At 38.2% G+C, this 19134-nt stretch overlaps 1 protein-coding gene across 15 annotated transcripts in view; it reads left to right on the plus strand.

Annotated features, from left to right (window-relative positions):
- Positions 1-6621, plus strand: part of col13a1 (collagen, type XIII, alpha 1) — a 173616-nt gene extending 166995 nt beyond the window's left edge. For 7 of the 15 annotated variants that reach the window (XM_038737497.1, XM_038737500.1, XM_038737506.1 and 4 more), the window contains one exon: positions 3721-3909. In XM_038737497.1, the coding sequence (XP_038593425.1) occupies positions 3721-3894 (174 nt within the window). In that variant the 3' untranslated portion in view covers positions 3895-3909. Of the gene's footprint in view, positions 1-2818; positions 2906-3720; positions 3930-5657; positions 5697-5826 lie in introns of those variants that run through there. The other 8 variants (XM_038737498.1, XM_038737502.1, XM_038737504.1 and 5 more) reach the window with 5 other exon arrangements.
- The last annotated feature ends 12513 nt before the right edge of the window (positions 6622-19134 follow it).

The following is a 19134-nucleotide window of genomic DNA, read 5'->3' on the forward strand; positions in this document are numbered from 1 at the left end:
AGGTAGACAGCTTCTCCACCGTCTCAGTCGCTGTATATGATGTATATGACCCGCATAATATACAATAATGCAACATAACGGCACAGAACAACACAATGGAAGAGCCAATGTAGTAATGTTACTTACCGCGGCCTAACTGTTATAAAGTGTGACAAGAATGTCATTATAATATTCAGTCTAGCTCACTAACCGTTTTATTATCATCCAATACATTTAGCTGTGCTGACATTGCTGAGCCTCCGGTGAAAGAAAATAAATAGTATTGTTAGTTAGCCTACTGAAAAAGCAGCAGGCAAGCTAATGCCGATGTAGCAAGTCAAATAAATGCAACGTTATCATGTGAGGAGCATGGATTAGTGAAGCTGTCTCCCAGTCTGTCTATAGCCGCTTCCAGGAGTATTGTGTCAATATGAGGCTCGCTGCGCTGTATGAGCCGGAAACATTGAAGTAACAGAGCCTGAACATGTCTGAAGAAAAGCCACAGCCGGCATGCCGGACGCTGAAGGGTACCTTTAATGTCAAATAATTTCACTTTGTCATGCCGTCTGAAAGCGTCGGTAATGACGCACTGAGATGAGAACGCATTGACTGTGGAGACACTTCCGGTGCAGGCTCCTGTCTCAGGTCGGCTCCAGTGTCAAGACAGGAAATACACGCAAAAAAACCCAAAATAAAATCATGTGATTTGACAGGGAGCGCATTCAAAAATTAGAAAATTAAATCATGTAGACACTTATAGGGGAAGGGATTTTGTTGTTGATTTATATTTAATTAATCAGTCAACATTGTAAGTGAAAAGTAGTTGGCTAATTCCTTAAATATAGCATATTGATTTGAGCCTATCCTGTCTACTTAGCACTTAACATGCCAGTGTAGCAACAAAGCAGACTGTATATTGCTTCAATAATTCAGCAAGTAACAGTATCTTTGTTACAGGCACTATTGATTTATTCTGTCAAAATAGGACATTAACTCTGTCCATACAGCAGCCATCAATTCACAGAAAAACATAACGTCGTTAACGCCTCTCTTCCAGTCTTATTAAAAAAACACACACACACACACACACTTCTCATTCATAATTTCCCTTTGAAGAGTAATATATACTATGGCATTTTACTGCTATCAGCTGAATTTAATAGGAAAAACTGTGGAAACTGGACTGTTATTATTTGAGCTTCGTGGGGGTCTGTAGTATAACGAACTTTACCGGCTTGAGCCTACACAGACAGAGACTTAATTGCTCATTACATTGTCCAACACTTTCTCACACACACAGCAGCCCATTACTTGCCCCAGATGTGCCTGAAATAAACCAACAAAGACTACTGCTCAATGACAGACCGCAAATCTGCCCGTTATGGTATCATCCATCCATCCATCGTCAACTGCTTATCCTGCGTACAGGGTCGCGGGGGGCTTGAGCCTATCCCAACTGACTGATTATTATTATTATTAATCATGTCGTAATGACATTCATGCGGTGCGCAGCATAGTTCATTTGGAAAACTTGTTTATTTTAACCTGTTTATCTTATCATTGTAAATAATAATTTCAATGAAAATACATTTGTGATTAAAAATAATAGTTGTTGGTAAATTAATAAGTGATTAATGCATGATTTTACTGCTTCCATAAGAGCTCAGACCCTCCTCATGGGAGCTGAGCTCACACGTAACTAAAACCCTGCTGGACTAATGTTATATGGACTACAGCCTGTGGACTGTCAAACTGTAACATCTGTAAAAATGAGCACACATGCAATACAACATGTATACCTGTATCAATAATTCTGTAAATATCCTAAATATCCAATTTTTTTAAATGAATGGAGACACAGAAGTTAGTAGCGTGCTGTAATAATACTTTATTCACTGTATACACACAGTTAGAAATAGCTACCACTTTCAATATTTGTAAATCTAAACCACTTAAATTAGTATATGCCAGCAGTGGCTGTGGTGAGCCCCTGAAGATCTATGGGAGTATTAATATTTTTTTGTGGATAATGTAAACTGTTTAAATAGCCGTGTGTGTGTGTGTCTGCAGTTAGACCCCTCACCTACCCTATAGATAATGTTTCTTTATCTGATCCCTTTTGTGAACTTTTTTCACATTTGTAGTAGTACTCCCCAACACCTGTAAACATATTTTGTTAATGACAAAATAAGTCATTTTAACTGCCTTTAAAAGCCATATTAGCATAATTTGATGCCCCTGTCATGTTTGTTGGTTAAAAACCATGGTCACAATTAAAGAAACCAACACTTACTGTTAGAAAATCAACAGCAGTCACTCACGTCAAATCCATCACTTTGTCCACCCATCTTTGGAATGCTCCATCAGCCAGTCACCTCACATGGTCTGTCTGCCACTTCACTATTCTTTAGCTTTTATTTTTGGATGTTAGCCTGTCACTCATTTTCACATTTGATGTTTTGTTCAGCAGATTATTTTACATGGTAAAATGAAAACATAGCAGTACATGTAACAGCCTTCTCACTTGCAAGTCTATTAAAACCTACTTTTAGTGGACACTAGCTTGTAGGTAGACCTTGGTAAGGTACTTGGATGAAACCTGCCCACCAACAGCACTGGCTTTAATCCCTCTTCCCTAACTACCTCTACTGACATTCCCTTTCCACTAAAAAGCCCACCAAACACATGAGTCAATTAAAATAAATGTCATGTTGTCTAAATTGCATATATGTAAGAACACCTGGCAGATGAACTCTTTCAAAAAAACAAACATTTGCTTCATGTATGGCTTAATGAGGAGGACTGAAGTTTGTCTTTTTAAATACGCTGTTGTTTGCAGGGAGAGAGGGGCAAGAAAGGCAACAGGGGGGCCAAAGGGGATAAGGGAGACCAAGGAGCACCTGGATTAGATGCCCCCTGTCCGTTGGTATGTCATTAGTCTGATTAACCAAGAGCCAAAGGGAAGGAGAACTATTTTAGAATACAACAAAATCCCATAGAGCTTCAGTTTCTGTGAAGATTTGTATTCAGTAGTCAGCTTCCTTTTGGCTCTGGTATTTAGTGATTCTAATCAACCTCAGGGAAGTTTTGGTCCAAGTGTCCACTGCAACCTGTCCAATATATTGGGAGATGAGGGTGAATTAATTGATGAGATCTTAAATTTAATTTTGATCAATTAAAAAACTTTCATTAGACAAAGGAAAGGTTGTAGCTTAAAGATGAAAATAGATTTATCAGGTACAAAATGACTTGGATGGACCACAGACCACAACTCTGCCTGAGGAACCTCTTTTTTTCCAGGAATTATACAGAGCAGAACCGGGCAGCTACTGCTGATGAGTATCAAAAGATGCCAAGTATGTTGTCTCTATTTTCAGCCTCCCTCTACCCTGTCCTTTATGTTGCCCTTATATGACAGATTGGGGACAAACTAGATTTCTGCACAGGCCAAAAAATTTGACCTGAAACCATACCTTTAATACCCGGCCCAAGCCAGAGAGAAAAAAGTTACATCCTTCCATTTGTCATTGTACACATGAAATCATTCGAAACATTTCAAACTCATCTCAGAAAGCCCAGTTCCTGTCTGTCCCAGGTTGCCGGCATGTTTAGGAAACTTGCATCCAGTCACCCAGTGGACCGAAGGGGAGATCCTCCCGCCATTAAGCAGTGGAGGACAATTGCTGCTTCGCTAGAAATGAGCTGCAAATCTGGTTTTTAAATGGTTGATTTCACAAACAGGGTTTCCGAGGCTTTAAAGGGGAGAAAGGTGAACCGGGCTTGCCAGGCCTGGACGGGCTGGATGCCCCTTGCCCTGTGGTATGGTGCTCTTTCCTTCCCTTCATTTTTCCCAGCATGCCTCTAGCTATCCTTAACCTCACCCCTGACTATGGGCACTCAGAAGTTGCACTGTAGATTCACAGAAACATCTACTTTTGCATGAAAGTTAAAATCAACTTATTGTAGTTGACTCACCTAGTAATAGGCCAGAACGTTTCCAACTGACCTCCCGTAGAACTAACAAGAACAAGCCTTTCGTCTGAAATGAAATACTTGTTTAACACCTGTATCACAACTACTAAAAAACTACTATTTCATATCTATGATTGTGACTAATATCACCAATTACATAACCAGAAATATCTTAAATTTAAAGCCTTGAAATTGTACTAGACTGAAAGTTTAGTAGAGCCTTTCTTCATAACCCCTTATTTACTTTACCATCTCTTGCATGGAGCACCATTTTTTTTCCATCTTCAAGGCTACATAAAACCACAGGTGGTGAAAAGCAGTGGAAACTAAATTAATTTATTTGGTCAAAGCAAGCCGTTGTATTAGAATGGAAAGCGTCATTGCAGCAAGTTTTTCTGTGTACACATTTAGCCTTAAAAAGCCTGTCTGCAAATTAAGTTTTTCTTTGTGCCATCAGTTTAATTAGACAACCCATTGTCATGTATTCTGCTTTTGATTAGACTGGCTTCTTTGGGGATAAGTTCATAAAACTAAATTTGGACATTGCTCAGATGGTGATACTATATCCATGTTCCAGCTACTATCATGAGTTGCTGACACTGCTGTGCGTTGTGATTGGTAAAGCAGATGTCTCATTACAAAATGGACAACTAAAATAAACATGTTTGTTTAAATTCTTGTTCTCGTATTGTGGAAGTTTCAGGGGGAGCAGCAAGTCATGTGATTTTCTAAACACTCCCTATAACCTGCTTATTGGTCCAACGTAAATCTTGTCATGCATCCCATTTGTTGCAAAAAACTTTGCAAGGCTTCTTTTTGGTTAGATTTGGTATGGGAAGGTACCATAAATCTAGTAATGGAGAAAGGGATTGACAGAAAAGATCTCTTTAATTTCTGAATTTCATCTTCACAGGTAAGGCTGTCTAAGAAGTTTAGTACATGAACATATATTTGTAAATTCAAGCATGAAACCCCAGCATAATTTACACAAGTTATGTTGGAAAAGTGGCTCAATTTAGATCTGTAGCAAAATTGTCATTGCAACAAAACAAAACACAGCATCATAGTCGCCAACTTCCTCCTAAATTGACCCAAAAATCTGAAAGGGAACTGATTTAAACTCATGAATGTGTCATGCTGTATCTACAAAGCTTTGAACGAGAACTATGACAAAATACTATAACAACTATTCAACAAATACAAACTAACAAATAATATGAAAGATAGACTAATGGCCAAATTAAGTAATTATTGTTTTGAGGCAGTCTTTGATGAACTGCATGCCTGTCTACTCCTGATAAAACAGTATCTTCCCCAAAATATCTCTGTTCAAGAGATGAATGAGCTGCCTGGCCTGTTTCACTAGTGTAAAAAGGATGCATCCTATATTTAGTAATGTTATTGTTATATCTTACTTTGCCAGATCTTTTAAGAAACAGATTTATGGACTAAATTCAATCAACAACCGTCTGATTCGAAACAGACCTATAATACATCTTCTGAAATAGAACAGGACTTTTGCTTCCTAAACCCTGAATGGAAAAAATAACTATTCTCTCTATGAAGAGAATACTAATTTCAACTGTTTCTTCTTTATATATTTCTTTATTGTAAAGCGTGTTTTGTATGCATTGTTGCTTGCATGATAATATTGTTCTTGTCTGCAGCGTACATTATTTTTCACTTCTTGTTTTTCTTTTTTACAGGGAGACGATGGCTTACCTGTGCCAGGATGTTGGAATAAAGTAAGTTGGAGACTTGGACACTGTTTTGTTTTATTGCTTATTACTGTAGCACCTCACATACTGTATGCTAACTTCACCATGGACATTGTTTGAACTAACATTTATTTTGCCTTTTGCTTTCTCCTTGCAGTGACAATAACATTGGAATGGCTTGTGTGATTGTAAATAGTATATTTATTTTTTTACTTTTTCCCAATTCTGCTATCATCGAGAAAAAAGTAAAAATCCTAAAAATACATGACAAAATGTTTGTACATATTGTCTATTTTAATACGTATAATTATAGAGGAATAAAAATGCCAAAAAATCAAAGGTAAATAAATATATGACTCAAATAAATTAATATGCCGTTAAATGCACCAAAAACAATGTGGCATAAATTGACATTTCTGATTTAATTTGCTTCTGTATTAATGATGATGTACCAATTGCATGGCTAATTCTGATACACGTTTTTAAAGGGCTGACCTACCAATTCTGATTTTAGCCAGTTCTGATTTTCTTTCTTTCAAAGAACTATAATTGACAGCATACACAAACATTTTTGGAACGTTTTTTTAATGGAAAATTCTTTCTTTAAACTGGCCATTTCTGGCCATGGCCGATTAAGCTGAAAATCATCCGATTCCAGTCACCATCCAATCAATATACTATTAATCCCCCTATTTATTTCCTTTGTCATTTAATTTTCCATTTAATCTAATGATTCATTTTTAAATGTATTTTATTTTTGTATTTAAAGTCCCCATGAAATCAAAATCGATGTTTATTTGTTTTTATTGCAAATGCCTTGCACTATATGTCCCTAATACACCAGCATCTGGCCCAACAATGATAAACAAACATTGTTTTGGAGGTATTCTTGATGGTATTTTAGAGTTTGTCATTACCTGGAAAACGATTTTAAAATGTTGATGACATCCTGCACTCGGGGGCGTGTATTTATTCAGCATCCAATGAAAAGCTTTCTAATTTTTATGATGCCACTGGAGTGGAGTACCGTGTTTCTGGGGGCCAACCTCACTGATTACTGTACAAAAACAAAAACACATCTTAACTGATTTTGGTGAAACTGGATCATATTTGATGGAGAACAATATTTTCTGGTTCTCCCTCTGATGTCCCCCGGCTGCCCTGCCTCAGCTATCTGTGATTTACAGAGTTTGCTGATAAAGTAAGAAGATTGTCACATACATGTTGTGAAAGTCATTCTCTGCATTGAACCCATCACTCAAGGGAGCAGTGGGCAGCCACTATGCAGTGCCCAGAGACCAACTCCAGATGTATATATCAGTGTTTAGTCAGTGGGCCTGGACTGGGAGCTACCTAACATGTTTTTGATGGTGGGGGAAACCAGAGCATACCCACACGGGGAGAACATGCAAACTCCACAGGGTTTGAACCCACAACCTTCTTGCTGTGAGGCCACAGTGCTATCCACTGGACCACCATGCTGCAGCTAACTGCTACTAGCTGCTGTTAGTTAGCTGTCATATTAGCTGACTATGCCTGGACTGGGAGCTCGGAGCACTGGGGAGTGTTTTATGTTACACTTCTAATGTTACTGAAGCCATGGAGGTTTTCAGGCCAGGGGGCTTTATACAGTCTATGGCCAGGGATGGGGGAGCGTGCAATGACACCGCGTTCAGCAGCCTCCCAGGTCACACAGTCTAAACAGGAACACACAGTCTCAAAGACCATCAGGGAATACAGTACCGAGGTGATTTACAGAGCTTCAGGATGGACAGATAGCTTTACTTTTTGCTAAACTGTTAACTGCTGCTAACTGTATCTGTCTGCATCTGTAGTTAGTTAGCTCAGGCTGCTAGCGGTCCTGTTAGCTGACCCAAGGTTCCAAGACCCAAACCACACAAGAAAACCACCCCGTCAAAATGGCCTCGGGGAATCGGGGAATATGTTTAGACCCGGCTGCTGTGTTCACTCAGCGGGAGCTGGAACCAGTCTGCACAGAGTCTGCATGACGGGTTGCGGGCGTAACGTACATTCAGCGCTATTGGCTACTGCAAAAGTCAATCAATATTTGTCCCTCCACTTTGTGTTAACAGGAAACACGTAGGAAATAACACTCCGGTTTCCATTTTATGGGAACTTTAAGTATGTAGTATTTTCCTTAGCATTTTTCCTTCTATTTATTTTTTTTTTTTTTTACATTTCTTTATGCAAAAGAGGTGGTTCAGTTAGCCCAAAGGATAAAAAAAGCTATATTTTAATTCAATAAACCATCAAAACCATCATAAGGAAGCTTATAATGCAACTGACCTCTTCTAGTACTATCTAGAATACAATTGTAACTGTAAATTTGATGAAAATAAACTAAAATACAACAGTTATACAATATTTTCAAAATATATCGATATTTTGACCATATTTACTGTTTAAATGTTGACTTTTATTGGGAGATATCTTTAAAACACTTTTTCTGTCCATATAACCAAGTTCCAAATAACAAAACATTGAAATATTGATAAAAACAGTGTATATTCATCAATATATTAAAAAATTATATCTACTTAATTATTCAGTTAAACCATATGTTATTGTGAATATTATTGTTACTTGTTCATTAATAAACAAAAGCCACATCAAGAAATTTAGTGCTACATGATGTCTCATACTCCTGTAATACAGTATTTTACAACTTGGGAGGGTTGGCTCATCTGGACTAACAAACCAAAGTAAATGAAGAACATCTCACATCTAGTGCATCAAGTATGACCACTGACAGATAATAGAACAATATAAGCCTCACTGTTTCTTCACCACAGTCTATTTATTTATTTGTTTATTTGATTGGGACAGTACATGTTAATGAACAAACATGGAATACATGCATGTAAACATGTCGGATTGTAGCTACAAGCTAATTTCCATCCGTAGTCCCACAGGCTAAGATCACAAAGGTCATAAAACATTACAGAATAAAATTTACATCTGCATCATTTATCATTAAATTATTAAAAGTCCTATATACAATATTCACATAAAACTTTAACTAAAGTTCATTCAGTTCACAAACACTCATCCATATACAATTAACGAAACGAAACAAAAAAATTAAAATAAGATACAGCATACCCATTAATGTGTGCAATTTTGATTTGCCCATAGCCATTTTTTCAGCTGGACTTTAAACGAGCTATATGTAGGGCATTCTCTCAATGTTATAGGAAGACTATTCCACAGGTTCCCACCCCGGACTGACAGGACCATCTGACCGAAGGTGGTACGCCTGTCGGGTATTATTACGTCTCCTCTGGTAGAGGCTCGCGTGGTCCTCTGCAAATTTACGTTTTTTTATCAAGTATTTTTAGTGCCTTTTTATAGAGACTTTCTATGGTTTTTAGTGTTGTGGGGCAAGCAAGAGACCAGGTAGTCAAGCAATAATCAAAATGAGAAATAATCATTAAATAAAAATATGTTTTAGCTGCACCTATAGTTAAATCATTTCGAATATGCTGAAAATTTTGAAGATTAAATTTGACTACCTGTGATTCTTTTTTTACCTGACTTTTAAAACAAAATGTTGGATCGAGAACTACCCCAAGGTATTTAAATTCTGAGACCAGGTCAGGCTCCACTCCATTCAGAAAGACATTTGATCTGATTATTTTGACATGGCGTTTTGAGAAATACATGCACACAGTTTTTCTGGTATTCAACATGAGGCATGAATCCTTTAGCCAGTCCTGCACATAGAATAGAGCCACTGTGAGGTCAGCAGCTACTTGTTGGATAGATTTTGCTTGAGTATAAATTACTACGTCATCCGCATACATTTGCGAAAAGACGTTTGGACATGAATTTGGTAGGTTATTGATAAAAAGAGAGAACAGAACTGGCCCACTTCTGAGGGTCTGTTGTTAGACCTGATTTCAAAAATTGCTTTAATAGCAGGTCTCTAGCTAACATCAGATTTTTGCATTCTTTATTCAGCCATGGCATGGCACCTTTTTTTACACGTATATCTCCCTCTGCTCGAATGGGTTGAGATTACATTCTTTAGAGAGTTAATAAATTTGCTACTACAGTCCATTATAAACCACATAATACATGAAGTTTATAAAGGCATTGGCTGGTGAGGATCAAGACTCCTCTCACTTTGCTTAATTAGATAAGCATGCAAATCATACCATAATGTCTTTTTTTATTACAACAATTACAATTACAACAGAAATACATAGTACTGACAGCCATAATTTCATCTTGTGGTAAAACAGTGCAACGTTTTTAATGGGCATTTACCATGTGAAAGTAAAAATTACACATTTGTGTGCACAGTGGGGAAGCAATATCCAAATAAAACACGTTTTTTAAATGCAAATTTGGAAAGTATTCATTATTGGTCACTCGATAGGCACACGGTCTTGTTTTCCACCAGGTCAGTAAAATGTGAAGTTTAGCTGCTGATCTGAGCTTCCCTGCTGGTACCGTTTTATTGCCAATAATATTCATCATCTGTTTGTCTCAGGAGGGTAACGGCACATTTCTGTCCACGTAACAAAGCCATAACAGAGCGCTGTAGAATAACTACATGAAATTACAATCCAACTACATATTTTTTCTACCAGCGCAGTAAAAGTTAAGCTTTCATGCTGGAAGCTGCCTGTTACTGCCAATTAGTGATCAGCTGATTGTCTCATGAAGGTAACAAAACAAAAACAGAGCGCTGGAGAGAGAGAGATTAACTACATAAAAGTTTTTCTACCAGGGCAATAAAGGTTTAGCTGTCTGATCTGAGTTTCCAGCTGTAAGCTAGCGTTTTATTGCCAGTTAGTGATCAGCTGATTGTCTCACAACATAACAACAAAGCCAAAACAGCGCTGGAGAGAGAGTAACTACATGAAATTAATCCAACTACATATTTTACACCACAAGCCAAAGCCAGCGCTGGAGAATAAAAACAATGCAACTAACCTTACATGATTTTTCTACCAGGGCAGTAAAGGTTTAGCTGGCTGATGCTTCCATGCTCTAAGCTAATGTTACGGTTTTATTGTTACTGATCATCTGATTGTCTCGCTAATGTAACCGGCAAAGCCAAACCACAGGCTGGAGAATAAGTAGGCAACATGAAATTAATGCAACTACATATTTAACACCACTGACAGGGGAAACACGTCATGGCTCTCTGTGCTTTCATTTACATCGCTAAAGTCTGACAAACTTAAGTTAATTACCTGTCCAGCAGAAAACAGACAACTTCAGCACCGCTTTGAAAACATCTGTCCCACATTGTAGACTTCCATCTGGGAAAATCCACAACATCCGTGATTTCTGCCGTCAGCTGTTTGTATCTGTCCGGACTCCTCTGACTTCATGGTATAAAGATTCACAGGCTGTTGGCTCTCGTGCTAAATAACACGTGCTTGTTCATTTGTCCAAATGTCACTTCTCTTCTTACTTCTAATAAACCAGAAGACTACTCAGAGACTGTATATTATTATTCCCTCTTCTTCTTCTATGTATGTATTTAATTTAGTGACGGGCATCTACACTGCCGGAATTATACAAGCAGAAGAAGAACACTGTGATGATTCATTGTCAGCTACAGTAGAAAAATGACGACAAAATATAGGTTATGTAGATAAAAATGGCTCATTCTAAGGTAATAAAAACATAATGGTTCATTATGTAAGGTCTTTATACACCACTGAAAACATAGTTATGGATATTATATTGCATTTCTATCAATAGATCCTCAGAAATATTACACACTGAACCTTTAAAACGGCAAAAATAGAAAAAATTCAGTCAGCGATTTTGACCACAGCCCGGCTGCCCCCGGTATCGGGGGCATCTGTTTTTAACAGGTTTTCATCCTCAACACTACACCATGTAAAATTGTTTTATTTCTGTATACAATTTTATAATTTCTGTATATATTGTTTGCTCTTTGTGAATAGCATGAAGGGAATTACAAACCTCATCACATTATACAACCATGTGTTGTAAAATTACAAATAAATCTACCTTCTACCTTCTCTGATTTCGGTTAGATAAACAGGTAATTCATTAAAGCTACTGTATCTATAATTAGCAGGACCCAGGTGAGCTGAAGCGAAAAGTTTTTGGAAATAAATCTGGGGAAACTGCAAAGGGAAAATAATACATACATAAATTTAATACATTTTACAATGTATAAATAAAATGCAAAATTGAACGAGAAAGGAAAAAAGTAGTGGGATTAATACAAAGGTAAATGAATACTGAAGCAAATCAAAACAGAAAAATCAAGTTGTCACATTTATAAATTACTGAATGCCTACATTTATTTTTTACATAATATTTGTTGCATTTAATGGCATATTAATTTATTTATTGAGTCATTTATTTATTTTGATTTTGACAGTTTCGGTCCTCCATATAGATAGTGTTTATGTATTTGATTTTTATATCTATGCATTATTTTAATATGATTGTTAAAGTTAAAATTATGATGTGGCTACATATGCATGATATTTGTGCATAATGTTAGGTGGATAATGCTTATTAACTTATTGTATTATGTTATTTTGTTCTGTTGTTAAAGACCAGTTGTGGACTGGGAAGATTATGTGTTAGCATTTGGAAAGAGTTGAACTCTCCTCTTTGTGATAAAGTGTTATACAAAAACAGACAAGCACTGCATAAACACTAGTTTTACTAAATGTTCACACAATGACAGAAAGCTGTCTGCACTTTGAATTTTTGGTCATGCGCTCATATTGTACTGATAAACATGCAGATCTAAAACGTCAGATTTAGGGTCATCAGAGATGCTTTTGCCCATTAATGGTTGTACCTAAGGATGGCAAAGGCCCAATCCCAATCTCTAGCTAAAATCTGAGCCTAAAACCTGACTTAGTTGATGCCCACAACTTTGACAATGCCAAAACATGTGTGTTTGTTTTTTTATGTTTTTTACTTACTTCATGGCCGAGGCACTGAAGGGACCTGAATTAAACATATTCCAGGCTTTTGCTTTACAGAGTGGACGAGATATTCTTTTTATCAAAACAGCATCATACACTTACATGTAAACATATCAAGACTTATGGAAAGTATGCAAAAAGGACTCAAAAAGTCTGCAAGAGAGTCCTTGTGCACTTTTTGTGGGACAGCCCTAAGCCCTCACAGACCTACTACAGACCGCCTCAAAGTCTGTGAGTCCATGAGTGTGGAGATTGGGATTGGGCCAGTGTTGGATCATTAATCTATCCACTTTGGTCTAGAACAAGATATTTTGATAAAATGGACAGATTTAGGTTTGGTATGGATCCTATAGAAACTGATGTTATAACACCATAATTTTTTTTTTTTAAGTAATAAAAACTGATCACGTAAACCTGCTTAGAATGCAATAAAAATGCTGACCACTAACATAGTAACCTTGTCTGTACAATATAATACTGTACATTACTTTTTTTGTGATTGTGGAGCCCTGTAAATGACAAAAAACAGGAAAAGGATATCAAATGTGTCAATATATATGATATATTATATATGTTTACTGCCAAATGAAGTGTAAACATAAATATAAAGCTTTGTACTTACGCAGAATAATAGATGATGGGGAAATTATTATTTTTAAATCATCATTTTGTTGTTTTTGGGGCTCCATATGCTACGCCATGACTTTGGTGGCTTATTTAATGAAAAATGTAATAACATAGATCATATACTGTAATAACAAGCCTAAATGAAAATAAATAAGTGCATTAAAAGTATGTCATGGATAAATATATGATAAGAATTCAGTATGTTATAGCAAGAACAAACACAGAATTGCACTAGAGCTAGACCAATAATTTAGTCAGGCTGATATATCTGCCCATATCAGATAACTGCGTATTGTATCGCGAATGGGTCAGAATCTAGGTAAAGAGGATACATAAACGTGATGTTACTTTTCGAGTTTGGCAGAGCCAAGAGCGGTCACAGGATACAGAAGGCAGTGTAAAAGTTAACAGTCTTTATTCACAAATGAGCTTGTGATGTGGTGGCTGGATTGAGATGGCGTGGTTCTGTACTGGTTGGCTGTCGCGGTCGGTGATGGATGTGGAGGAGCACAAGAGTTCTAAGAAAACAAGAAAACAACAAGAATTACTCAGAGCGCAAAAACAAGCTCACAAGAGAACATCGGAGACAAAATGGCTGGAGGTCCTCTACCACATGTGGTTAGGAATAATCTAGGTGACGAGTCACAGCAAATCAGGAGTATTTGAGCAGGAATTTGATGAGTTGATGGGTAAGCAGAGTGTAGCTCCACCAGGTTTCCGGAGTCAAGTCATGCCCACAACACACACACACAGACAAACAACCAGAGAGACACAGAGTCACAGCACTGGCTGTGACACATGAAGTGCCATTAGGAATAATGTTAAGTCCTTGCTATTCAGACACAGAATGTACATAAGCATGGGAGTCAAGTGCTCTGAGGTGTAGAGAGAGAAACTCCAGCAAACCTCTGCTTCAAAAGTCTCTCATCTTACTCAAAGGTACAGCCTGGTGGCAGAAGCTAACACAACAACCAACATTGATAAGACATAACACTATGAACACTGGATCCTGGAACACATGTTAGATCAGTACATCTTGGAATTTAAACCTGAAGATTAACCAGAGATGATTTTCAAATTAACCTGTAAAGTGAATTAAATTGAATTATACTCCAAATAAATTGTTATTCACCTAAATGTTGCAGCAGATGACTAATTACAAATATGGATTAGTCCACTAGCAGCCAAGTGTCATATATTACAAACCAAGAGCAAACTGTAATATTAGACAAATAGTCTATGACATACTCTAAAGCAACACAGCTGCCACATGCAGGAAGACAGAAAATCACAGACAGTGTGAATGCCTAAGTTAACTGCCTTATCCTATAACATGAATATGTTGCTTAGATGTGTTCTTATCTATGACAATTTTAGCCTTATTTTTCAGCTTGGCAGTGTGTCAGCATTTGCACATTAAAAGCCACAGGCACTGAATGAAAGTGTCGTTCCAACTTACTTTTAAGAACGTCACCTTCAGAAATCAGATTTATTTATTTAACTCGCTCAGAAATGTTCCAAACATTGTTCTTAATTAATTTCATAAGGCAACAAAACCAAATAGGCCATAAAAAGGGCCCAAAAGTGTTTCTTAGCATTTATGAGATCCTGATCTTATAAAAACATCTTATAATAACAAGATAAGGTGGTGATACTAGTAGCAATGATTTTGGACTGAAACTTCCAACCAGTGATGGGCAGTAACTGTAATAATCTTACTATATAATAATATTACTTTTCCAAGTTACTAGTAGTGTAACGGTCTCCAAAACAGTACTATTATTACAGTTACTAATCCAAGTAACGCTGCCTTACTATATTACTGAACGCACTATCCTTGACGTGAATGCATTGCGTCTCATTGATTGTGGGGAAGGTCAGCGGCACTGGACCTTATGTTGTTGAAGTCAACTGTTAGCCAAAAAGCTAAATCAGAAGAAGAAGAATGGAGAATGAGGGAGATCTGATTTAAGGAAGCATCTGCTAAAGCAGCACAGCAACATGAAACTTATGGAAAGAAACTCCGGCCGCTACTGCCAGTGATTCTTGGACTCGGGAGAGAGTGGCGTTAATCAATGTTTTACATTTTGTAAAAGCACTGAATAGTGCTCTTATAAATACATGTTGCTGTTACAAAAATGAAATTATTAAAAAGTCAGGAGTGGGGAGAGACTGCTTTGTTTTTTGGGAGGATGGGGGGGAGTGAAAGTAATATAGTAACGTAACGTAACTATTTACTTTTATATATATTACTTTTCTAAGTAATATTATTACTTTTTTTAAGGAGTGATGAGTAACTATGTAAATGCTCCATACTTTCTAGTCTTTTCGACCACTCAAATCGCTTTTACACTACATCACACACTGGTGGAACAGCCACCAAGGGCAATTCGGGGTTCAGTATCTTGCCCAAAGACACTTCGACATGTAGCTTATAACTTATTACAATTTCTGAGTAACTTGCACTGCTTCCAACAGGCACTATGTCCATTGTATCTAAACCACACTATGCATACACCAAGTGTTGTGTTATCATTAGGGGACAGACTTAAATTCAGCCAGATTAAATTTTTCATCATTCGTGAACAATAGGACTAATAACAATAGTTGTTGTAGCAGAGGGTGTCGAGCAGGAACACGGGGGCAGCAGGTGACTCGCAGCCACAGATCCAGACTCCACTGCTCCAGAGCCAGAAAACCTGCAGGAAGCGATAGGAGGAGAGAGGAGAGGGACGAGAAAGCACAAGACTACCGGAAAGGGGAGAAGTCGAGTTAGTAACATGCAATAATGGGATGAGGTTGCATACAGAGGGAGAGAAAGTAGAGGAGAGAGGAGCTCAGTGCATCATAGGAAATCCCCCGGCAGTCTAGGCCTATAGCAGCATAACTAAGGGATGGTTCAGGACTACCTGAGCCAGCCCTAACTATAAGCTTTATCAAAGAGGAAAGTCTTAACAATGTCTTAATTCTATTCAGGATTTTACTGGAAGCCAATGCAGAGAAGCTAAGACAGGAGAAATGTGATCTCTTTTCCTGGTTCCTGTCAGACCACGTGCTGCAGCATTCTGGATCAGCTGAAGAGTCTTAATGGACTTTTTCGAGCAGCCTGATAATAAGGAATTGCAGTAATCCAGCCTAGAAGTAACATATGCATGGACTAGTTTTTCTGCATCATTTTCGCAATATTACGTAGGTGAAAAAAGGCGGTCCTTGAAATTTGCTTAATGTGAGACTTGGTGGAACGCCAATTCCTCTCAAGTTTCTGCGATATTTGCTTTAATTTGCGAGTTTCAGTATTATACCATGGAGCTAACCGTCTTTGTTTTATTATTTTCTTTTTTAGAGGGGCAACCGAGTCGAGTGTCATTTGCAGTGAGCCTGCAGCACTATCAACAAGATGATCGATTTGGGAGGGACTGAAATTAGCATAGGAGTCCTCTGTTACTTTGTGACTTGATAATGAATTTAGAGCTGATGGAATCACATCCTTAAATTTAGCTACAGCACTATCAGACAGACATCTTGTATAGAAATTTTTGCCCAATGGCGTGTAGTTCAGCAATAGTCTCAAAAGTTATCAAACAGTGGTCGGACAAAGAGGGATTCTGTGGGAACACTATTAAATGTTCAATTTCAATACCATATACCAAAACAAGGGTGTGGTTAAAACAGTGAGTCGGTTCATGAACACTCTGAGAGAAGCCAATGGAATCTAACAGAGAGATAAACGCAGTACTAAAGCTGTCATTCTCAACGTCCACATGAATATTAAAATCCCCTACAATAATAACTTTGTCCATTTTAAGGACTAAAGTTGACAAAAGCTCTGGAAATTCAGATAAGAATTCAGAGTACGGACCAGGTGCTCGGTACACTATAACGAAAATAATTAGTTGCAGTGATTTCCAACTTGGGTGTGAAAGACTAAGAACAAGGCTTTCAAATGAGTTATAGTTTAGTTTAGGTTTAGAGCTGATTAGTAGGCTAGAGTCGAAGATAGCTGCAACTCCACCTCCTCGGCCTGTGCCTCGAGGAATGTGAGTATTAATATGACTGGGAGGGGTGGATTCATTTAGGCTAACATATTCTCCATCACCCAGCCAGGTTTCAGTAAGACAAAATAAATCAATATCATAATCTGATATTAGTTCATTTACTAGTACACCTTTAGAAGAGAGAGATCTGATGTTTAAGAGTCCACATTTAATTTTCCTATTCGTTTGCACAATTGCTCTTGTGGTTTTAATTTTTATGAGGCTTTTATGCACAGCTCCTCTTCTGTTTACCTTTGATTTAAATAATTTTGATGGTCCCCCGACGGTGCCCCCCGGCAGACACCGTCACTATAGGATTTTCACTCCCTCAAGTAACTCCTGAAATGGAGGAGCAGAGAAGTGTGTTAGACTGCGACTCTGCAACCTGGTCTCAACTCTGGGTTGTCATGGATTTGGTCCGCTAATAAACTTGGCCAGATTTCTAGAAATGAGAGCTGCTCCTTCCTAAGTGGGATGGATGCTGTTGTGAATTATTTTGGAGCATTATAGCCTAAATTGTTATCAATAATTACTAGAGCAATGGTGGTCTACATTTTCATCTTTAAAGTGTTATTTTATAGTGTAAAGTTAGGAACACAGTGTTAAAACTCTATAGCTGTGTGTGCTCCTTTCTGTATCTAACTGCCCAGGCTCAGCAGTAGCTCCCTTTTCTCCCAAAGCACACGAGCTTGTGAGCAAGTGAGGCAGCATCAAAAACACTTGCAAAGGAAAATATAGAAGCAGATTTTGTGATTTTGTATTACAAAACATACATCAATATAGTCCATCACAGTAAGCACAGGAGCACAAACAACACCAGTTTATTCCACAAAAGTCAGGTTAAGGAAGAAATGCATGATCAAGCGGAGTGCATGCAAAAGACACAGAGAGGAGGAGCAGGCTGTCAGGGACTTTCCCACCAAATGCTTAGGCACATGAAAATCTTGGACTTTCTCAGATTCAGGTGCAGTAGGAAAGAGAGCCAAGAGATGATGTGAAGCCAAGAAACAGAGCTATAAAGGGAGGTCCAAAAGGAGGTGAAAGTCAGTCGTTACATGGTAAAAATTTTTACACGACAATGCTGTCTCTCCGAATCAGACCAGGTCTTCCCCAGAAAGTCTGCCAATGATCTACAAAGCCCACATCGTTTGCTGGACACCACCCGACAACCAGCGGCGCAATGACGACATGCGGCTATACATGTCATCACTGGTCAGATTTGGCAGGGGTCCAGAGAAAACTACGGTGTCCGACATTGTTTTTGCATATGTACACACCGACTCAACATTAATCTTAATGACCTCCGATTGGCGTAACCGGGAGCCATTACCGCCGACGTGAATAACAATCTTACTGTATTTACGTTTATCCTTAGCCAGCTGTTTCAAATAAGACTCAATGTCGCCCGCTCTGGCCCCAGGGATGCACTTAACTATGGCCGCTGGCTTCGCTAACTTCACGTTTCTCAAAATGGAGCTGCCAATGATCAGAGTTGGTTTCTCAGCGGGTGTGTCGCAGAGTGGGGAAAATCTGTTAGAAATGTGAACAGGTTGATGGTGCCCCGTAGGCTTTGAATGCTTACGACTATTCCTCCTTCGGACAGTCACCCAGCCCCCCCTTCCTGGCTGCTCAGGAGATGCCGGGGGACGGCTACCACAGGCTAACTCAGGCCGTTCCGCACCGACTACCGGGGACTGGCTAGCTACAGTAGCTAAAGACTGATCTACCAAGGTGCAGAGCCGGACTTCTAAATCACTGAGCCTCACCTCCATGTCTATAAATAAACTACACTTATTACATGTACCATTACCGCTAAAGGAGGCAGAGGAGTAACTGAACATCTGA

Source organism: Micropterus salmoides, unplaced genomic scaffold (assembly GCF_014851395.1).
Source record: "Micropterus salmoides isolate LMB-PRFRI ecotype aquatic unplaced genomic scaffold, ASM1485139v1 Ms_hic_scaffold_22, whole genome shotgun sequence".
Lineage (NCBI taxonomy): Eukaryota > Metazoa > Chordata > Actinopteri > Centrarchiformes > Centrarchidae > Micropterus > Micropterus salmoides.